At 42.6% G+C, this 23789-nt stretch overlaps 2 protein-coding genes across 2 annotated transcripts; both read left to right on the top strand.

Annotated features, from left to right (window-relative positions):
* The first annotated feature begins 537 nt into the window (after nt 1–537).
* On the top strand, nt 538–14548 carry SIRT1 (sirtuin 1). The gene is made up of 9 exons (XM_028729392.2): nt 538–1131; nt 2153–2269; nt 3287–3528; nt 4911–5063; nt 6707–6854; nt 7371–7450; nt 8865–9051; nt 9375–9950; nt 12513–14548. Exons 1-9 carry the CDS (start codon nt 585–587, stop codon nt 12821–12823), a joined length of 2361 nt encoding a protein of 786 aa, XP_028585225.2. The 5' UTR covers nt 538–584; the 3' UTR covers nt 12824–14548.
* A 2901-nt stretch (nt 14549–17449) lies between these two features.
* LOC114597184 (cytochrome c oxidase subunit 5B, mitochondrial-like) lies at nt 17450–22786 on the top strand. The gene is made up of 4 exons (XM_028729418.2): nt 17450–17616; nt 20962–21032; nt 21502–21601; nt 22595–22786. Exons 1-4 carry the CDS (start codon nt 17529–17531, stop codon nt 22705–22707), a joined length of 372 nt encoding a protein of 123 aa, XP_028585251.1. The 5' UTR covers nt 17450–17528; the 3' UTR covers nt 22708–22786.
* Nucleotides 22787–23789: the final 1003 nt, after the last annotated feature.

Below are 23789 nucleotides of genomic sequence, written 5' to 3'. Positions count from 1 at the left end.
CGCTTTTATTCATATTTTTTTTGGGGGGGGGGGGAGGGAACACACCAAACACTACAAAAGCATATAACGATCTTCTCCCTATCCATATTCACTCAGAAATAAATCCCACTGAATTCAAAGGGATTCCTCCCCCCCCCCTACCCCGCACTCCATAAGTTACGTTAGAATCCAAAGGAATTCGTTACGGTATTTTTAGTTTCAAGTCTTATTATAAAAGAGTCGACAAAATATAGGTGAATTAATCTCTTTTTAATATATAAAGAAGGTGGGCACGTCAGAAAAATTCCGGGGGGGGGGTCACGTGACTGCGGACTCCGCAACTTAGCCGTCTCGTCATTTCACCCCCCCCCGCCCGCGCCTGCTCGGCGTCACGTGATCCAGTTTGTTGTTGTTGCGGCCCTACGCTGGGCGGCTGCCCGCGTGGGCGTCGACGGGGTCACGTGACGTGTTTAAATCTCTGTGTGTGAGAGCGAGAGGTGCGGGGGGGGGGGGCGACTGTCTTTTCCGTCTACGGGGAAAGGTGGGGGGTGAGAGCGAGCGAGCGGGCGGAGAGAGAGGGAGGGAGTAGTTGCTCCTTCTCCAAGATGGCGGACGGGGAGACGCCGCTCCTCCAGTGCCGGAGCGGCGGCCGCGGCAGCAGCGGCGGCGGCGGCGCTGTGTCAGGCGCCTCGGAGAGCCCGGAGCCAGCTGTGAAGCGTCAACGCCGGGGCTCCACTGACAGCGCCGGCCGGGCCTGTTCGGCCGCGAAGGAAGCCGGCGGAGAGGCGGAGGCGCCTCTTTACATAGGAGGCGCCGCAGAGGAGGCCCTGGCGGAGGAGGAAGAGGTCGCTGCTGCTGCTGCTGCTGCTGCTTCCTCTGGCAACAGCGAGCCGTGGGAGGCCTCGGCAGCGGTGGGAGAAAGAGGAGAGGAAGGCTGGGGCTGCGCTGGGCTGAGGCGCTGGGCCCTGGCCCGAGAGGAGCCGCCGCCGCAGCCACTACTGCAGCAGTTGTCGCCGCCGCCGCTGCCGAGGTGGTGGCCGAGCCAAGGGGAGGGAGCAGAGGCGGCGCCCGCCGGAGACGCAGCGGAGGCGGCCATTGGCTGCGGGGCGGCGCAGTGTTCGAACGGCGCTGCGGAGGCGGCCGCGCGCCCAGGTGAGGAGCCGCTCCAGAGGCGGAGGGGGCGGCAGGTGGGCGCAGGGCAGCGACCGGGTCACGGAGGAGGAGCAGTAGCATCAGCACCGCTCGGCCTGCTCTTTAGCGGCACGGGAGGGAGGGACCCGAGAACACCGGCATCCTCTTCTAACCCCAGCTCAATGGGATTCGGGGCTGAGGGAAGTCAAGGCACTGCTTAGTCCTTCTCCCTCCCTCGATCTTCAAGAGCCGAAGGCCTTGGGAAATCCTCCTAAACACAGTCTTAATGTTTGCAGTAATCTGTGGCTCCTCCCATCCCATCCACTTGTCACCGCGGGAGCTGGTGGGGGAAGAAAGCTGGGAGAAGGCGACTAAACGTGCAGCCTGGTCCTATACAAGTTTGCTGTAACTGCATATAAATTGCAGCCTTGAATAGCAGCCTCTGCCTAGGAGGATAAAGTTGACCGAAGCCAGTTTCACTTGGGCTGACGGTTTGCTTAGTAGCAAAAAGCTAGTAATCCTGTGCAGAATACAGGGATCTTGGGCAAGCTAGGTTTTTTTTTACTTCTATGGCAAGTGCATCATGTGGAGGTGAAGCACCCTCTTCTATGCAACTCTTGAAGATACAGAAATTAAAGCAAATCTTACACACCTATTATTTCAACGGTACCTAAAGCTTACATAAATGAGTATGAATGATGTAAACATGATTAAATCCCAGTTTAAAAGGAATCTTGCAACTTATTGTAGGTGAAGTACAGCATAACTTGTTCTAAATGTCAGTGGCGTAGCGTGGGTTGTCAGCACCCGGGGCAAGGCAAGTAATTGGCACCCCCTAACCTGTGGATTTGCGCCCCCTAACCCATGGATTTGCGCCCCCTAACCCATGGATTTGCGCCCCCTAACCCGTGGATTTGCCCTAACCCCAGGTGTTGCGCCCGGTGCGGCCGGCCCCCCCTGCACCCCCCACGCTACGCCACTGCTAAATGTGATGGCCCTACTTTTATCTGATAATAGTTTTTCTCTGTTTAATGTCTTTCAGACAATATGTTTTTTAATGATGAAATAATTGCAAACGGCTTCCATTCCTGTGAGAGTGATGAAGATGATAGAGCCTCTCATGCAAGCTCCAGTGATTGGACTCCAAGGCCACGTATAGGTAGATATTTAGAATTCAATATAGGGGTTCCAATTAAATATCTTGTAAGATTACACCTTCATTCTTGCTTTTATTTTCTTGGGCAAGTCATATCTTTATATTTGTGACACTGTTGTCTTTCCTTCATGTAAATCTGAACTCTGAGTGGTTTGTTGAGGTGCCTGTATATTTTGCTGCTTATCTTGGCATGAGTTTCACCTTGGAAGAGTAGCTGAGTGGCAAATTGCCCCTGCTTTTATCCTTCCATATTATCACCTCTACACTGCACAGAACTATGGAGTGCTCTATCTCTTTCCTCAGCTCTAAATCCAGAATTGGCAATTGAGGGCAATCCGAGGTGCAAGCCTGAGCAGTGTGTATGGAGGTCCTGGGCTGCCCAGACAACAAGACCCTCTCTCACACTTGCTCATGTGGTCCAAAGGAAAGGAAAGCAATACATTTGGCACCAGCTTGGTGGCAGGAGTTGCGGGAAGGAGGCATACAAGACACTATCCAAGTGCCTTAGAGACTCCACTCCTAATTTTTGCAGGGTTTACTCCCATGCCTTTTCTTCTCCCAAGGATGTCCTGCAAGGCAGCAGGCACAGATTGTTCCTTAGGGTTTACTCCCAAAGCCTTTTCACATTACATGTAGTTCTGTAATTTTTTTTCACCGATTTTTTCCTTTGTTTTATGCAGCAACTGAGGTTGCAATCTGAATTGGGGATTAATTCTGCCCTACCGCTTGAATTGTTTTCTTACTGAAAATAATCTCCTTAGCTGCTTTTACCCCACAAAGGAAAAAAGATATGGGAACCAATTATCCTATTCATGGGATTAATACAAAAATGCTGTGGTTATTTGTTGCTCACAGGATGCCTCACCCATGATGCCAATGCATGCCCTTTTGTGTGCAGTACATTACACATTTTTCAGATTGGTATGCTACTTGCTCTGTTGAAAAAATGTTGCAGAATTTTCTCCATCAGTTGAATATTTTGCATCAGCCAGATGACAATTACTTTATTTTCTATTACAGGCCCATACACTTTTGTCCAACAACATCTCATGCTAGGCACAGATCCACGTGCAATTCTGAAAGACTTGTTGCCAGAAACTATTCCGCCTCCTGAACTTGATGACATGACATTATGGCAAATTGTTATTAATATCCTGTCAGAACCACCTAAAAGAAAAAAGAGAAAAGATATCAATACAATAGAGGATGCTGTGAAACTACTACAAGAGTGCAAAAAAATAATTGTCTTAACAGGAGCTGGGGTATGTATCTAATGTTGAATAGAATGAGTAGAACATTATTTGAGATTTTAATTATTCTGATGCAAGTATGTGGATGCAAGTATGTGGATCAGAGATTGCTCTCTGCTGTGCTACAGTAATGCTAGAGTCACTCCTGGGCAGATGTCTTTCTATATCCAACACCAGCAAGGGATGGTTGTCCATATCACAAAGCTCACAGTTCTTAAGAAAATATTTATATCCCATGTGCCCAAATATGCTGAAGGAAAGATACCTGTGTGTCCTAGTGGAATGTGAATGTTGTAGCAAATGCAATTATTTTAAGACCTTTCATCATGGGCAACAATTCTGTACTGCGGCCCAGATTAAACTAGTTGCACTTGTGGGAGTCAGTGCAACAAGTGCCATTCGTGTCCTTGCCCCCCCCCCCATCAGATTTGGAGGGGTGGGAGAACTCCTAGAACAGTGTGCGGTGGTGGTGGAGGGGAGAGCATTCATCCAAACAAGCAGACAGAGTCTCATTGTGCATCCTGCAGAGCACCTGAGCAAAGGGATGAGCAACTAACTTCTATCACTAGCACGAAGGAACATTTAATTCCCTTGCTCTGATACTGTAAGCACTGACCTTTCATTGAGGCACTAGCAGCTACCCTTGTTTCAGTAGTTCAAGTATATGCAAGTGAATCTTCAAAGGTAGGTAGAAAGACTAAGGAAAGTAACTAATTTCTGGTAACCCACTATTGTTGGCCAGCCTCCAGGAGACTGAGGCAGCAGTGTATTTGCAGCCTATTTCCAAACCATTGTAGTATCATAGAATTTTACAGTTGGACACTACTAGTAAAGCATTTGACAGAGTTTTAGGAAGTAAGTGGTAGAACTTGGCAGCGATGGTCATTTGCATCATATACTTTAATTGGAGTGCAAGCAGAAGCTTGTTCTGCAGCAACTAATGCCCTGAATAGAATCACACTACCTACTTTCATTTGTCTGGAACCAAGATGATACCTGTTAAGAAAAGTCTTACTGATTTTGAAGTGACTGAACTGAAACGTTAATTAACTCTGCAGTTCTCTAGCCTGTATGCATATTGTGTTGGGTTCTTATAAGTACTTTTGCTATAGTTGTAAGTGGAATTTCCTAATCTGCAGTTTTTTAGGTGCCCGAATAATGGATAGTTCTAAAAAAAAGTAATATTTTATTTGCCAAAAGAAAATAAGCAAACAGTTGGGGTGTGTGACTATTGTTAGTTAATTATTTATTTAGTTATTAAAAGCATTTATAAACCTCTCACTGTTTTAAAAATCTCTAAACATTAAATTTTACAGTGTATAGTCCAAATATTTTACAGCAACAAATGTTATAATATACAATTGATCTTTATTATGGTATGTAACCTATTTCAGGTATCTGTTTCTTGTGGAATCCCTGACTTCAGATCAAGAGATGGTATCTATGCACGCCTTGCAGTAGATTTCCCAGATCTTCCTGATCCTCAAGCAATGTTTGATATTGATTACTTCAGGAAAGATCCAAGGCCGTTTTTTAAGTTTGCAAAGGTGCCTTTTCTCTCTTGCTTGTATGAAAAACAGATACGTTTAAACAACCTATCATCTTTATGTATCTAAAACAAAGACAGTTTCCCTCAAAGCTGTTATGCCCTTACATGAGCAAAGGGGCACATTGGTTATTGCACCAATATAAAATCGCAAATAATGATGTCATGCTTCCTTTGTAGTGTGTTTGAGTAATAATCAGTGCTCTCTTTCTCTTGTAGTGGTTCTTATTTTTATGGGATATAAAGAAACTAAAGAAGGCAAAGTTTATAGAGTAACTATCACTGTTGCTTCTCCTATTAAGAAGGCACTACTCTTTTTTTTTTTTTACTCGATACAGTAGCGATATGCTTATAACAAATAGGTGGAGTCAAATGTGTGAGTGAACTTTAGCTTACACAGTAGAACTTCATCTTCCTCTCCAGCCCTCCTCCTGCCTCTGGTTCCCCCCCCCCCCCAAAAAAAAAAGTTTAAGATGATCTCCTTCCCTACTCTGAATCAGATTTTGATGGTGTCTGGATGGGAAGAGGAAAGTGAAATACTTCAGTGTGACTAAAAGTCTATTCCATTCATGGACAGTTCTGAATACAATCAAATGTTTAAATGCCATTATGATTTATGATTTATGACTTTACAATAGCATTGCATATACTGAATCTTGTTTGATGGTGGCGGGTGGGGAAAACTAATTTTCTGACGGTGTATTTATATGCCAAGCTACGGCATAAATATTTTTGGCTTAAACTTAAGGCGTCCGCCGAAAAAGCAATAATATTGTTTTGGAAGCTTTCCACTTTATGAACAAATTGTATCTTTCATAAATTTAATAACATAATTAATGAAAATGGCACAAGCTAAGTTGACCAACATAAATACGTACAATGCTAGTAAAATGTAAAATCAAAGATTTTTCAGTAGGTTTCAATTATATGTGATTTCACTGATGCACGTGGTGCCTCGGAACATAACTCCCACATAAAAGGGGGCTGTCTGTATACTTTTTTTAGTACAACCTATAATTCATTTGGGGATCTTTCTGGATGTAGGATTGTGCATGCTAAATAGCTTTTCTTTTCATTCATACTTTTAATGATTAACACTGACCAACAGTTGTAATGATCAACATTTTCGGGGCTTGGAAGATATACTTTTTCAGAGGAGTGGGTTGTATTAAGGTTGTGTGCATGCAGAGTACCGTTCACAAAGTTGGACTTCCCCTTTCTCTCTTCTCCCTGTGCTGCCTCAAAATACCCTTTGAAGGCTCCTGCAGCCCTCTGGAGCAGATTTTGAGAATCCCTGGAGGTCTTCAAAGGAAAGGATAGGAAGGGGAAGTTCTGTTGCATGTGGAAGTATGCTGTGCTATCAGAACAGCAGCACTGGACACGACTCCATATTTAAGCTGTGCATAGCATGTCATATGTTCAATGGGGGGTGGCAGGAGATGGTGTATACATTTCCCCCATTTAAGTTAATGATGTATATTAGTAGTATTTTCTCCAAGCCGAAAGGTTAACACAAGTTACAATCAGTTTAAGAAAATGTTGGTTCTAGTAAGCAATAGCTAATGTATGGTGGCTGATCTTTAAACAAAAACTGAAATGTGATATTAGCAAAATTTATTTTTCGCTTTTTAAAAAATTCTACAGGAAATATATCCTGGACAGTTTCAACCATCTCTCTGTCATAAATTTATAGCTTTGATGGATAAAGAAAAAAAACTGCTTTGCAATTATACTCAGAACATAGATACACTGGAACAAGTGGCAGGAATTCAAAGGATAATCCAATGTCATGGTTAGTCAATTTTAAATTCTATCTAGATCTCATGTTAATTTTAATGTGCGTGATAAGGGATATGTGGAATCTTTCAGCATTTTGCATATCTCTCACTTGGTTAGTTCCTGGAGAATATAGAATAGGATAAATGTTTTGAACTGTACATTTATGAATACATCTGAAGAGGATTGTGCTTCTGCTCTCTGACAGTGAATTCTATTGCAGTGCCCCCATAGATTTTCAGGATGAACAAATGAAATAAAACAATGGGTAGCATTCAACTAATTAATACTTGGAGTGAACCCATTGGAATCCAAGGGTTTGCTTACAGTGGGCCTACTCTAAGTATCACTAACTGGATATAATCCAGTGAATTTTATCAGCTAAGTGTGAACATGCAAATTAAGTCATATATGTTTGTATGTGTTCCTATGCTCAGATCAGTATGACTAGAATAAACTAGGTCGGTTAATATATGAATCCAGACAACTGCATACATCCTTATTTGCTTTCTGGTGTGTGTATGTGTTTCAGGTTCCTTTGCAACAGCTTCTTGCCTCATCTGTAAATACAAAGTTGATTGTGAAGTTGTTCGAGGAGACATTTTCAATCAGGTAGGAATAAAACCATAAATATTATCAGGTACATTTAAGGCTGCATTCATAAACAGGCTTAAGGAGTAAGGCTCACTAAGCTTAACTGATCTTCTGTGCAAACATGATTAGGAATGCACTGTTAATGAACAAAAAGTATGAGTGTTAATAACTATCAGATAAAATGTTATCCTTATATCTAGAAATGTGAACTGCAGCAGTTCAAGAATTCAGTTTACATAGAAACAGTTGTAGTTCTCCAGACAAGTGCAGTTCTTATTTATTATCATTGTTGCATGCCACTCCAATCTCCAAGCAGTGCAAGATTCCAGAGGTTCCAGATGCTTACCTAGGGGTTCAGAAAGCTAGCTTGGCTTGATTGGCTTTTAACACTTGCTGGATCCAGGGCTTATAGGGGTCTGGAATCTTCCCAACCCCAAATCTCATAACACTATATTTATATTTCACCATTGCTTCAGTTGAGCTCAAAGCAGCTTGGAAAGATTCTTCAAAGTAGAATATTTCTTGTAGGTTAGTTCAGATGTGACTCTTGACCTATCATTCACTGGAGGACACTTTGACTTTTATTTCCCTAAGTATTTTAGCTCAGCTGCCTAAGATTAGAGCTAGCAGTGTCAGAATGATTTCAGTCCACCTTCCATTTGGGAAGGGAAAGTTGCAGGGATATAATTTGTAAGCTCTAGGGAAAGAAGCAGCTTTGGGGAAAAGACTGAAGATTAGGAGGAGGGAATCTAAAGGATGGGGGTCTGGAGACAAGGTGGTTGAATCAAGGATGCATAGTGACAGTAGACTGAGAATTGGGAGGAAAGGCTTTGTGAGACTAGAAAAGGAGGAACTAAGGCATCCCTGGAAACTACTACCCTGCAAAAATTATTATAAGCCTGCTAAGAGGCTAGTAACCTGGGTTTCCATGCTGGCTAGGGAAACACATGACTCTAATGTTTAATTGATGCATCTTCATTGTATGCATCATAATTTGTTTCTGTACAATAGAGAGAATACATATGTGAGGCAATCCTTCACAAAAGCTGATAAATATGCAACATGTGCTGTGCTTCTCTTTGTTGGGACAGATGAGAGGAAATATTTGTAAATTATTCATAGAATAGTTCTCTGGAAAATTGTAATCTCTAACATTTTCACGAGTTTAAAAATAATTTGTTCAGGTGCTTCATGGGGAAAAAACTGGTTAAAGTATTAGTCTTCAATTCATACTTGCATGTCATCATCAGTTTTGTTACACTTGGAATATTATTTAGAAAAGCTGTGGATTATAACATCAGTCATTTTTTATAGCAATCTGAACTTCTTAATAAATCTGTTGCAGCTAATGTTTTGACCCAGTGATTTGCTAATTGAATTTAGCTTCTATAAAACTAAAACTAAAAATAATAATGCAACCTTCTGTATGCAGGTTGTTCCTAGATGTCCCAGGTGTTCACCTGATGAACCACTTGCCATCATGAAGCCGGAAATAGTGTTCTTTGGTGAAAATCTACCTGAGCAGTTTCATAGGGCCATGAAGTATGACAAAGATGAGGTTGATCTTCTCATTGTTATCGGGTCTTCACTTAAAGTAAGACCGGTTGCATTAATTCCAAGTAAGTGTTGATTGCTCATCTCTTAGGCATATGGAGGGGAATCTCTGTTTCCGAATAAATATATAAGGAGCTTCCATACAACTGTCATGCTGTACAGTGCTGTAATTATTGAATTTATAGAGTTTTTTAGATCTGGGAGGAATATAAGAGCAAGGAGTGTATTTATCTTGCATACTATTAAGTAATATTGCAGAAGCAGAATTCTAGGTCACTTTTTAGTGCATTTACAAGTAGTTCCTAAAACTAGTTGTCACATTTGTTAATAACAGTTGACATTATATTTCTGTAACATTCATTTTGTTTTATTTTTCTTAAACATGTAGGTTCTATCCCACATGAAGTGCCTCAGATTCTAATTAATAGGGAACCATTGCCTCATCTACACTTCGACGTGGAGCTTCTTGGTGACTGTGATGTCATTATCAACGAATTATGTCATAGATTAGGTGGTGAATATACAAAACTTTGTAGCAATTCAGTCAAACTTTCAGAAATAACAGAGAAGCCTCCCAGACCTCACAAAGAATTTGAAATACATTCAGCTGAATTACCACCTACTCCTCTAAACATTTCTGAATATTCTAGTTCACCTGAAAGAATTGCACCACAACATTCTCAGGTGGTACGTTCAGAGCAATCTTCTGAATATAAAGCAGGAAATTCTGATGCTTCCTTGGAGTCTAAAGAGAACTGTGTAGAAGAAAAAATTCAAGAAGTTCAAAACTCTTTAGAGAATGTTGAAAGTCTTTCTGACCATCTAGAAAACCCAGAACATGTGAAGGAAAATGGATCTAACCAAGAGGAAAACAAAGAGAGAAGTGAAAAAACATCTGTTGAAACACTGAGAAAATGTTGGGTCAATAGATGTGCAAAAGAGCAGATTAGCAAGCGGCTTGATGGTAAGTGCTTAAATAATTTGCAAACACCACTACATTCAAATTAAACAATACTTTCAAAGTATTAAACACAGCAATTTTGTTTTGAAGGAATTCAGTCAGTAGTGAACAGCATTTTGTAAAAATGTCCTGATCTTGCAAACAGAGATACAAACAAAAACATGTACACCCACTTCAATAAAAATTACTTAGATTTATGTTGGTGCAGTACAATAGGAAATCTAGAACAAATGAAAGAATTCCTCTGACTGAACCAGCTGATTACTTCAAATGTTTGCAAGCTTTCAAACTACATGTAGGCAATATGAAGTGAATTTATTTTGTATGCCTTCAAAACGAATGTCTGCATTTCTAATATACTTGTTTTATCTCTTTGCTTTTCTGCCTTACAAAGCTATTGTCAGACCCATATGAAATGAGATATCTATTTATAATTATATCCCACTTTGTCCCTGTAGGTGTTTTAAAAAGTGGTCCTATCCTTTGCTGTGGGCAAAATCCAAATTAGGATATTTGTAATAAAACAATGTAGTAATATTTGTTTTGTTCTAAAATGCAACAAATCTAGATAGGCGATCGGACGTGAAACACTGATAAACACTTGATGAAGTTGTGCAGTGCCTTTAAGTGAACTCCCATCACCTTCATTTGGCATGACTTGGTCAAGGATGATGGGAGCTGTAGTCCACAATAACTGGCATCACATAGGTTACCACTGGTTTCAGCAAGTAGGCTGCAGTCCAGACCTCTGATCTGCCACAGGTAGGGTGACAGGGGCAGCACTATCCCTCCACCCAGCCCAAAACAGCTGTACTGGGGGAAAGCCCCCAAACAGGATGTGCCAGGGAGGAGTTGAGCCAACCAGGGATACCCTGGATCCCAGCTTGGCCCCACTGACATCACTTAACCCTCACACCAACTCCAGGCTGGTAAGGATTATTGAGTTCAATGTGGCTTACTTCTGAAAAGACGTGTATAAGATTGTGCTGCCAAGTACATTATGGGCGATTCCACACAATCTAAAAAGTGGCAATGGAAATGGCCCTTCTGTGTGTCGTGTGAAGGGGAGGGGAATTTACATATCCCCGTGGATATTTCCCCCCTGCATCTCCCCACAGGAAATATGCACATCTTTTGTTTTTCTTCCCCCTCTTCTTTCCCACTCCCTCATCTTTTCACAAAATCCAGAAGCAGTAAGAGGGGGAAGGGTCAGTTCAGGTAATCCTCAAACATGATTTGCAGGATTCGGAATTACTTCTACACATTTGAGCAGCATTGTTTGCCTGATTAGGACATCGTGACAAAATTAAGTTTTGCTTTAAGCAGAAAGGGGATCTTGGGGGCGGGGGCGGGGAGAACATGTGAGGCAAAGTCTCACTCCTGAAAATCTAAAACAAGGTTTGAAGGATTATCTAAACCAACCCAAATTTTAAGATGCAGACTTCTGTTATTACCACTGCTTTTAAGCATCCAAATCAACTCAATCGCTGCAAGAAAAACCTGAAAAGAATTGGGGAACTTGTTTCCCCCTCAGTTTACAAGGATTGGTGCACATGGCAGTAGTTTTCAGTGCCAAGCTATTTCTATGAAGCCATTCCTTATATGGACTATGTGAGTTTTCTCCACACCATCCAATTTCTTCTTTTTTTTGCAGTGCCATATAGAAATTGACTTGGTATTTGTGGCAGCTTGCCTGTAGAAATTATAGTATGCACACCAGCACCAAGCTTCTGGTACATGTCTGCCAGATGGGATGCATGGATATGTTTTTTGCATTACAAATTGTATTAATATAGAACAGTATGCTTTCCTCAAGTTCAGAATGTCTAATAGTATACTGGAGATAAAAATATGATTTTCTGAGTAAAACAAAATCTCATTTAGATGCCTGGAATGGGAGAGACTTGCAGCACGAACAGGTTGCAGCAATACCAAGAGTTGTACAGGCCTTTTAGTGTAGCTTTCAATTGCACAGCCCATCAAAAATGGTATTTCAGTCAACTTGCTTTTAATAAGCCTTTAGGCGGTAAGCTCTGAAGCGATTGCTGTATTTCTTTGATAACAGTCATTGGCACAGTCTGACGTCATTGCTTATTAAGATGTATCTTTGAGAAAAGTGAAGGGAAAGAAGTGGATTGTAGACTTCATAATTAAACCACAGAAATTAGTTACACATTCATAACTGCTTCCCTTCCCTCAAGATCTTTGACTGTGGCCACCAGTAAATGAGAGTGGAAGGGAGCTCTTCCTTTGAGACAATATTGGAATGTGTACATTATGTGTACAGTGAGAAACTTGGAGGGGAGTGCTGAATAGTGAATGCCTTCATATGTTGCTGAATCCAGTTAAGCACATAGCAGCATGTAGTGAGCCTTTAAAAAGGGATTCCATAGTCCACAACATGTGAAATAAAAGTGTAATAAATTTTATGTATACCTATTTCCTTACCTAGAAACAGTAGTGCTTAAAATAATGACAACCCATAAGCATTAATGTATCAAATTTAGGACTTCTTGGGATTATTAATGCTGAAATAACTATTCTTGCTAATCAAACATGTTTCAGGTACCCAATACTTGTTTTTACCACCAAATCGCTATATTTTCCATGGTGCTGAGGTATACTCGGACTCTGAAGATGATGTCATATCCTCCAGCTCTTGTGGAAGTAGCAGCGATAGTGGGTCCTGTCATAGTCCAAGCTTAGACATAGAAGACGAGAGTGAAATTGAAGAGTTCTATAACGGTATAGAAGAAGATACCCCTGACAGAGAAGAGGAGAATGGATATGGAGAAGATGGAATTGAGCTTCAGGAATCTGAGTCTGTGTCGATAAACGAAGCTGTAGGATTTGACCATTCGACAGACAAACTATAAAGTAATTACTGACTGGTTTCAGGAACTTTCCCACCAGCATTAGCAGTTTTGGCATGTTGGAATGAATGTGTACTGAATTTAGAGCAAGGAAAATATAAGGATGTAGTGTTTATAAGCAACTAGAATAGATTTTCATGCATAGTTTTCTAACTTTTCCAATTAAATTCTATAAAGGCACACTCAACACTAATCTTTTTGAATTTTGAAGGTACTAAGTATCTTTTTACTGTCACTCATTCATTTTTATTAAGTTTAATCTGTGTGAGCTGTGTGTGTGTACATATACAGTATTTTTGCTTAACAAATTTCAACTTTTTTTTTTGTGAACCGTTTTGAAAAAGCCATTGGAATGTTAATATAATATAAAGGGAACAGCTAATCTAGACCAAAGAATGGTATTTTCACGCCTCTTGCTTTGTAACACTTTGATTTATTTAGTCTCCTCCTCCCCCCCCCCCCAGCTCTGTTACTGCATAATCTGTTTAACACTGGTATTTCCCCAAAAGTTAGTATGGCAGCTATGTTTCTAACATTAGTCTTCATGTTGAAATGCATGTGAGCATATTGAAATTAGGCATCATAGTGAATACCTGGAAATCCCTGACTACTTTGATTATTAGAAAGTGCTACTGTAAAACAAAAAACTTCCTGTGGATATGTAATAGTGCCTATTGGCTTGCAAAATTATAGCAAAATGGTGTTCAGTTAAATAGTAGCTCATTAAACTTTTTTGCGACACACATAGGGTAGGTGGAACAGGAAGTCAGTATACAAAGCTAGCACTTAATGTATAAAATCTTTTGTGAATGCTGCCAAAATGTGAATATGTAAATGTACTGAAGGTGTGTATATAATATTCAGGATATGGGAGCAGTCTCCAAAAGAGCTTCTGTACCCAACACAAACCCTTAAAAGGAGAAACTTAAACTTCCAATATAAAACAGAAAGTTCAGTTTAAGCATAAGTTTAAAATATGCTGTTTGAGGACGGGCTTCTGTTTTGGATAACTTAATACCACGTGTTGGTACTGAATTATACAAAAAGCAGCTACAGAAATTGGTCACAACGCTGCTTCTTCAAGGCTGCCTTTTAAAAGTGGATGTCACACATACTTCCAGCTGCAGATTGTTTCCATCTTCCACAATGTGTTTCCTCACCCTGTATTTAATAGTAAGTTTTATGTTTATTTGTGAAACCACTTTTCAGCCGTATCCCAAGAGAGCTCTGCCAGTTATTGATCATTCATTCATGTACATTGCTTTAATATTTATTCCATTTTGAAATATGTAAAGTGGTTGTCCTTTTTAAGCAATTAATACATCTGTTCCGTAACGATAGCATAAAAAAGTGTTAAGAATGGCCTTCTGTGTTCATCTGAAAAACATTGGCATGTTTTCTCATGGTCCAGGTTCTAAATAGCAGAACTTGCTAGACTACACTAAAGAATGCAATATGTTTAGCTTTGCTTGCATGTCAAAATGTATTTGTGCTATAGGAGATATTTTAAAATGAAAATATTTTGTTTTTAAATTATTTTTACAGTGTGGATTATTTTATGCTTTTATATTGTATATAGTGTCTTTTATGTAACCAACTGGCACATGTTTTGTAGAAGACTGTTTTAAAATGACCTGGCTCTCTTCCTGCAACTTTTGAAATACAAAACCAGTGTTTTATACTCGTATAGTCTGTTTTAAGGTCTATTAAATTGTCGTTTAAATTTTGGTTGCTGTTAATAATGTGTGTGGAAAGCCTCTCACTCCTCTCTTGCAACTTCTTGTTTTACCAACAGATATGAAATACAATACAGCTTGTGGAAAGTATACTATGGTGTTTCTCCACTTAGGGTTTTTAATGGATGTGAACAACACCATGGCTGGCTTTAAATTTAGTCTAAGCTTAATGTGAGACCAATATGATCTTTTGAGCAATTTAGACCAAGCCTCCATCAAATGTCTTAACTTTTCATTTTAAAGAACGAACAGGACCACTGCAGATGCAATGCAGCCAACTTCCTCTTACCTGTGCATAAGGTGGCCTATTACTTCTGTGCTGCTCTCTTCAGATCCTGCATGTGAGATGCAAACACACCCCATCCTGTTTTAATGCTTGAAGCCAATTGTGCTATTTCTTCACTTTGCCTACTGTTGCTGCCATGCTATAATTCACAGCATGAATTCACACAGTGAATGTGCAGTCCCTGATTTGAGCTAACCCATGAGTAGTGCCAACAATGATTATTTGCAGATGAACAGAGAAGAGCAGCCTGACTGGACCTTAAATGTTTTCCATCCTTCATAAGAAGCTTTCTCTATGTATGTTTTACGCATTAAAAGGAGCTGCTAGAATATCTCAATACATTAGGATAACTGAATTAGCTGCTCCATGTAGCAAGCCATTTCTGACTGCTGGTTCACTACATGAATTGCCAAGTGTTCGCCATGCCAGTTATTTTTTTCTCCCTATGTTTTGCCCCAGAAAATCACTCATGCACCATCCAAACACCTTACAAGCTGTTTTGTTTAGTCGTTTAGTCGTGTCCGACTCTTTGTGACCCCATGGACCAGAGCACGCCAGGCACTCCTGTCTTCCACTGCCTCCTGCAGTTTGGTCAGGCTCATGTTTGTAGCTTCGAGAACACTGTCCAACCATCTCGTCCTCTGTCGTCCCCTTCTCCTTGTGCCCTCCATCTTTCCCAACATCAGGGTCTTTTCCAGGGAGTCTTCTCTTCTCATGAGGTCGCCAAAGTATTGGAGCCTCAACTTCACCTTACAAGCTAGAAATAGCTTAATTGTTCCTTTTGGCAGCCATCTCCCTATAATAGTCATCTTTCCATATCAAACCTAAAGTTAATGTTCAACAGTTATTCTACTGGCTGCCTACACAAGGGCAGAGGCTTGCATGTGAGGGAAGGGAAGTATGTAATCCACTTAAAAGTATTTTATTTCATATTATTGTGTGAGCAAAAGTGTATTAAGGTACTCATCTTCAGGTGACTCTACAACTCAACAGATGGAGGAGAATCTGCCACAGTTCAGCAATGTAACTTTCAAAGTAAAAACAAAGGAAATTTTCTATCTGATTTTTATTTTAATAATATATAAGGCCACTCAAAAACAGTGGCTCATTAATAAAATGATAAAATGCAATTAATACTTTGTATGTAAATATTTTAATCTGATAACCTTGTATTTATGAAACCCTAAGAGCAGCTGTGCAACTGCAACTATAAAAGACCTAGTGACTTAAGGAGGATGTAGCTGTGTGATCAAGGATTGCCTGTCTTTTTTAGGAGTGAGACTCCTGTAGAGTAGAAAATAGGACAGTTAATATGGACAGGATAATAACAAAGCTCTGAGCATTTGGACAGGTGCGCCTGCCTAAATTCCCATATGATGTGAAGGAGCATGAATGACTTTGTTTTTTAAGTTACAGATGGGTAGCCGTGTTGGTCTGCCATAGTCAAAACAAAAAAAATTCCTTCCAGTAGCACCTTAAAGACCAACTAAGTTAGTTCTTGGTATGAGCTTTCGTGTGTATCTTAAGAAGTGTGCATGCACACGAAAGCTCATACCAAGAACTAACTTAGTTGGTCTTTAAGGTGCTACTGGAAGGAATTTTTTTTGTTTTGTTTTTTAAGTGGGGAGACCTTTGACTTGTCATTTTCTCTGGCCCTAGCTGTATTTCATAGCAAACTGTTCTGTGAGCCCCCTTGCCCTGTGAAACACCCAGTAAGGGTCATCTTATTCCACACGGACATACCTGAGTTCTAAGACCATTCTTGGAGGCGGTTGCTCATCTTCTGAAACAGATAACCGACACCTCTTGTTAAAAAGTGTGGCACTTACTGTAACAACTTCTTTGTGAGTAGCAGCAGCACCTATTTTTCTAGAAAGAAAGCACTGGTGCAACCCTTCCTGGCCCTTGCCTCTGCGCAGGTGCTGCATTGCAAATCCCCCCCCCCTCCTCCATTCTTTGGGTTAACTAAGCCTTCCCCAGCCTGGTAACCTCCAGACACTGGGGATGACAGACCCTCCAAGTGTCCCCGTTTTCCAGGGACGTCCCTGATTTAGTGAAGCCGTCCTGGTTTCTGCTTTGATCCCGGGAACATCCCGCTTTTCCTTAGGACGGCCCTATTTCCATTGGGAGAAATCTTGGAGGGTATGGAGTTAATATTTTATTACGTTTTCATATATGTTGGAAGCTGCAGAGAGCGGCTGGGACATAGCTGTCAACCTTCCCTTTTTTTGTGGGAAAGTCCCTTATTCCAGCGCTGCTTCCCCGGATTGTTAGATATCCCGTAGACTGTCCCCGGGACAGGTGAGGCTGCTGATCCCTTATTTTCAAATCTGAAAGTTGACAGCTATAGGTTGGGGCAGCCCAGTAAGATGTGTGGGGTATAAATAGTAAAATTATCATTATGAAATGGGACGTCCCTGTTGTCATCGGGGAAATGCTGGCAGGTATGGGATGATGGGAGTTGTGCTCTTCACGATGGGGGGAGCACCAAGCTGGCGAAAACTTGGGGGGGCATGAATGACCCACAGCCCTGAGCCTGGGGGCGCTCAGCCCCACTTCGGACTGGTGTTGCCGGCGGTGGCCCGCTGCCCCTCCCTCTGGTGGGAGTGGCCGCCTCCCATGAGCGCCGACGACAGCTGCAAGGCTGGCTGACCTTGCTCCGCCGTCGGATCCCCGCATCTCCGCCATGGCGACCAGGCTGCTGCTCCTCCGGCTCTTCCCGCGAGCTGTGCGGGCCACGGCGCCCGCCTCCATCCGAGCCATGAGCGCCGGGGGTGCGTACAGGCCGACGAGGGGCGGCGGCGGGGCTGAGCGCGTTCTGCTGGGCTTGCGAGAGCGCGCCTCGGGGGAGCGAGGGGCTGCTTTTGCCTGGCGCTCGCAGACCTCGGCAAGGTGACCTCAACTCAAACCAAAGCGCCCCGTCCAGGAGGCGCCTCCTCGGGGTTATGAGGTCGTGCTGGGCGCTCGAGGGCCCGTCCCCCCGGGGCGCTCCCGCCTGCTTTTCCGCCAAGAAACCAAAGCCCACCCCCCTACCCCGGGCGTGTGGCAGGCAAGAGCCGCCCCTGGCACCAGGCCCCTTGGCTTCCCTCTTCTTGAAGGGAATCACGTGCCCTGTGGGGAAGACACGTGGAACAGCCCCCCATAAATGCCCTTTGAAGTGAGGAAGGCAATAGTCTGTTTGCAGAGCTGCACGTGAGTTTTGGGGGAGGGAGTCACCATTGGCGTCCAGCGGGCTAATGATTAATCATTATTATCTAAACTTGACAATTACCCAAAGCAAAAGGGTTGTAACTCTCGTTTGACCTGTGGGTGCAAGCCAAAGGTTACGAAATGGCCCCTTCTCACCACTATTCTGCCACCCAGCCCCCTTCCTTGGTTAACTCTGCTGGTATGTAGGGGATATGGAGTAATTTAGGAGTATGCTTTCCTACCACCCCACTTAGGTAAAGGGACCCCTGACCATTAGGTCCAGTCGTGGCCGACTCTGGGGTTGCGGCGCTCATCTCGCTTTACTGGCCGAGGGAGCCGGCGTACAGCTTCCGGGTCATGTGGCCAGCATGACTAAGCCGCTTCTGGCGAACCAGAGCAGCACATGGAAATGGCATTTACCTTCCCGCCGGAGCGGTACCTATTTATCTACTTGCACTTCGTGCTTTCGAACTGCTAGGTTGGCAGGAGCAGGGACTGAGCAACGAGAGCTCACCCCGTCGCAGGGATTCGAATTTTCAACCTTCTGATTGGCAAGTCCTACGCTCTGTGGTTTAACCCACAGCACCACCCGTGTCCCACCACCCCACTTACCAAATTGCAAACATCATGTCCCTGAACAGAGTCTGAAGGCAATAGCCCAGTAACTGGGATTCAATGGAATACTTTCTCTGATGTAACTAGTGATGGAAATATGCTCCCTTTTCTGCACTGTTTCTACCTCTACAACATCCTTTTTGAGCTACAGCTAAAGCTGTACACAACATTCTAAATGTGGCAACACCATAGATCACAGAATCAGAATTATAGAGTTCGAAGGGACAACGTAGTCCAACCTGCTGCAATGCAGCAAACCTTTGCCCAAGGTGGGGCTCAAACCAACGACCCTGAGATTAAGAATTGCGTTCTCTACCGACTAAGCTATAATGTATTGTGTAAGGACATTGTGGTACTCTCAGTTTTCATTTCAGTCCATTTCTTTATCATCTGAAGCTGTCTTATTCACTGCAACGTACTGATAATTTCATTGAGCTCTCTGCCATGACCCCCAGGTTCCCAATTAGACCCTGCTAGACCCCATCTGATCACTGTACTTAGCAGGGGTGGTGGTAAAGAATATGTAGTGCATCCTAAAATATCACCTTCAAACCAGTATGATTTAGAAGTGCTTAATTTTATCGGGATTGTTTCATTCTCCACTTCTTCCTGGGGTTCATTTACTTGGTTCAACATTTAATATTAAATTGCTACATCCTCCAAGGGCCCATGAAGCTCAGATTTTGGAAATTAAAACAAATTTTCAATTTGCCTGAAGCGAAAACAGAAAAGACTGGGAAATACACAGGACAGCTGAGTTTGGTGGCACCTTCAAGAGAAGTGGTATACCCAGTAGGTGGGAATGTGCATGGAATTCCCTTTTCACACTCTTTTTCATTAATATCTCAGTACACCTTGTCAAACCATAACGCAGGTGCCCTAAAGTGGGGATTCTGTAAAGCAGGAATAGACAACATGGTGCCTTCCAGTTGTTTTCAACTACAACTACCATAATCCCTTATCATTGGCAATGCCGCTTGGGGCTGTTGGGAATTATAGTCCAAAGTATCTGGAGGGCATCAAGTTGGCTGTCCTTGATTTAATGTGTGAATTACAGGGTTTTTAAAGACTTTTTTTCAGCCAGTGGCCTGGGAAACATAGTACCTGCTCAGCAGTTAAGGCTAGATATATCTAAGCATGCAAATAGGTGTGTAAAAGAAGAGTTGGAAACTATGACAGCAGCAGACTCCAGCTTGGTGCTAGAATTTTTCCTACAGCAGTTATTAAGAGGAAGAGGCACTGACGGCAGGGATTTTGCTCATATAGAATCCCCTCACACATGGCCTGTTAGTTACCCAGAGGCGGGGGCATGCCTAGTGATTGGATAGGTTGGCTCAGAGTGGCTGGGAGCCTGATCATCCATGTACACCTCAGGCCATTCCTCCACTGCTCTGGATGGCTGGGTGAGATATGCAGGCTCCTCTGGGTGCCAGGATGGAGAAATCAGATTGCTGCAGCCCTGAGGGCCCCCCTCCCCAGGTGGCTGGCAGCGCTATTAGAAGTGTGAGTAGAACACCCAGCAGGACTCAGAGGAACAGAACACAGGGAGAGGGCAAGAGTGGAATGGAGGCAGAAGGGAAAGAGGAAGAAGTCAGGGAGATGGACTAATGGAGATGGTGGGGAGGCAGGGCAGAGCAGACTCAACCCCAATGTCTGTGGAGGAAGTCACTGGCTGAGTGCAAAAGGTAATGAAAAGCAACCATTTTGACTTTCTGGTCCATGGTCTCTCCCAACTTTGGTGGTGCCAATACAGCTCCTTGCCAAGAGCGCAAGGGACAGGGGAGGCAGCAGACTGATGTGTCTCCTTGCTAAGGACACAAGGGAGCCCAGTTATGCCTCTGCCCAAAGGTACAGTGGTACCTCTGGTTGTGGACACGATCCGTTCCAGGGTGCCGTTCGCACCCCGAAAAGTCCGCAACCAGAGCAGCACTTCTGCGCATGTGCGAACCTCACAGAACGCTTCTGCGAGTGCGGCGAAACCCGGAAGTAAATACTTCCAGGTTTGCTGCATTCTTAACTCAAAAAAGGGAACATGAAGCGTTCACAAGAAGAGGTATGACTGTAGTTGTTATCATCAATGCCAACAAAGCAGAATGTAGAATGACACATAGAGAGAATCTCAATCAGTGCATAAAGAGAGATGGCAATTACAAAAGAAAGAGCTAGCTGCATTTGCTATGAAGGCCTGACATTTGCGTACTTAAGCCCAAGTTGACCCTACACTTAACAGTTGATTTAAATGGGTTTAAGTTTGCATATCAGTGCATAGTGTCAGATAGGCAATCAAATCTGGGGGTTTCCATTGTTCTTTTCAGGTATCCCTACCGATGAAGAGCAAGCTACTGGGCTTGAACTGAAAAGTATGCAAGCCTTGAAGAGAGGGGAAGTAAGTTTAAAGCAATTGAAGAGTTTCACTGAAATATGATTTTGTTTGGTTTCACACTCTTGACTAATAACTATCACTATCAGTGGAAGATTTTAAAAAGAAATTTAACCTAGAACCCAACACATCTCCCATTGCTTTTGTTGACTACACCATTGGCTGTGGTCTCATCATGCACTGTGACTTAGAGGTCTTAAGTCTTTACGGGCCCTGTAGAGTTTTCTCAGCATCACTTAATTTACACATCAGGCTGAATTTAAAAGCAATGAAATTCATGCAGATGAACCAAGGTTGGAGTGGAATACAGCCTTAAACTCTTACTTCAGTCACCCAAGATTTATAACTTTTTTGTTCTTCCACTGTATTCTAGTTCTTTAAAAATCACCCCTTGGTCATTCAGTAAAGGAAAAACATGGCAGGAGGGGATATATAACAACTGTGCTGCTAACTAACACATTTCTTCTTTATAAAGGATCCATACAACGTCTTGAAGCCCAAGAAATATCCAGGAACCAGAGAAGAGCCTCATATTGTTCCATCAATTGGGGACAAGAGACTAGTGGGTTGTATCTGTAGGTATCAGAATTCGTTTGACTTCAGTACATACTGTCTTCCTGATTCTCATATTGCATAGTCTTGTAAAACCTATTAAGCACCAGACATATCAGGTGCAATCCCATCCCACCATGGTGAAGCAATCGTCTTTTGATTCAAACAGTAGAGCCTTTCCCCTTCAACACATCCCTCAGTGCATGCATGCACTCAAAGTGGGATAATTCTAGAGGCAGCATGCTCAGACTTCCCATTCCCTGTCCTGGGCTGCCTGTGTGCATGCACAAGGGGAAGAATCCACTGAACCCAAGGGGAGCTGAGGAGGGTAAGAGTGGGTGTAAGTATTCCATCCATATCTTATAAATTGCCTACAGCAAAATTTATGTTGTAATAGTGTTGATTGTTAACAGTGGTTTCTAGTTGAGTTGGGTGTGAGTGCTTTAAGAAATTTTAAAAATACTGTAAAGGCATACTTATTGACCCTGTTACAAATGAAGCGGCATGTAAAATATGCACAGCCTGAGTCTTTGGTAGAAGATGCATACTATATTAAGATACAAACATGGCATTTTCTATGATTCTTGCTTTGAAACACCAAGGAGCTATTGGCTCTTTCCCAGGTTGTTTTCAGTCTCTGGCCTTGTTTTTTTTTTTTTTTTTTTTGTGTCTGACACTAACAGTCAGCAGGGTGACAAGTTAAACATTTCCTGCCAATTCTCCCCCACATTCATGCATTTGGGAGTCTCTTTCCCAGAGTCCCTGTGTAGTTATGTCCTACAATGATAACTACACAAAAGATGCAGCAACATGCAAAACTACTTCCCACTGATCTGGTAGGAAAGATGCCATAACCAACTTCAAAAATAGACCAGCTTCAAAGGCTGCTGTTCCACTATTCTAGGGAACCAAAACTGTTGTCAAATGTAACTGGTCCTTCTCTAAAGTCCTTCAAGCTTTCTAAAATGTGGGTTCTTAATTAACAGATAATGGAATTTTTTTCTTTCTTTCTGCAGGTGAGGAAGATAACTCCACTATTATTTGGTTCTGGGTACACAAAGGAGACAGCCACCGTTGCCCTCAGTGTGGGTCTTACTACAAGCTAACTCATTATGAACTCCCCCACTGAGAACTGATACCAAGAAAAGGTGTTTTTTCTTTCTTTCTTTCATTGTAGACTTAAATAAATCTGCCTGCCTTTAGCTGCATCAACCTTAGTTACTTTATTGCACCTGCATCTAAAAGCTGAGACAGAAATACCATACAAGAGCTCTGAACAGTATCCCTTTTTTTGGGATCAAAGCAGCCAAAGTAGGTCTGGTTTGGATTATGGCTGCAGCTGTGCTGTTTTTTCTATTTTTAAAATCACTCCCACCCTCCTATAGCTGCTATTTACCCCATTAGGGGAAACATACAAGTGCCTATATGCTGGTGGATGACGTACAATTAGGACCTTGATAGCAATGCATGCACCCGCATTGCTCATAATCTACCACCTCAAGTGTAATAACAGCGTGTGTGTGTGTGTGTGCGCGCGCACACACACACACACACACACACGCCTGCCTGCCTTCATTCTTAAAACTCCTGCTGACACACAAAATATTCCTTCAAAAAGCTCGTCATTTTCACAGGAACTACTTCAACAAGTTATTTGTGAACTACAAAAATGGAGATGATCCAAACTGCAACCAACAGAATGGTAGAAGAACCTAGCTTCACATGGCACGCTTGGTCAAAGTAACAGACGTCTAGGCTGAGCATTATTACAATGTAACACATGGTTATGGAACAAACATCTGCAAGGGAAGTAGTGATATGTTGGGAACTTAGTAGGAAGGAAAGACAGCTTACTTAACAAGGTATATGCAAGGAAGAACCCATTCATTGTAACAAGTAACTTGGGTTACTGCTTTCCCCACTTCCATTATAACGGGTTGGCAAGGCTTACCGGCCACGGGCCGGATCACTCCTGTAAAGATTGCCGTGGGCCAGACCGGCACAGTGCAATGCTGGAAATCACATCTGCGCGTGTCCGTGGCACCAGAAATCACTTCTGCGCATGCCCAGACGCCAAAAATTGCACCTGCGCAGAAGCGATTTTCAGCATCTGGGCATGTGCAGAAGTGATTTCCAGTATCTGCATGTGTGCAGACGTGATTTCCGGCGATGCTCGGACACTCCCTGCACAGCGCGCAGGGGACTCGCTGA

Source organism: Podarcis muralis, chromosome 6 (genome assembly GCF_964188315.1).
Source record: "Podarcis muralis chromosome 6, rPodMur119.hap1.1, whole genome shotgun sequence".
Lineage (NCBI taxonomy): Eukaryota > Metazoa > Chordata > Lepidosauria > Squamata > Lacertidae > Podarcis > Podarcis muralis.
This window is presented reverse-complemented; position numbering and strand designations above follow the sequence as displayed.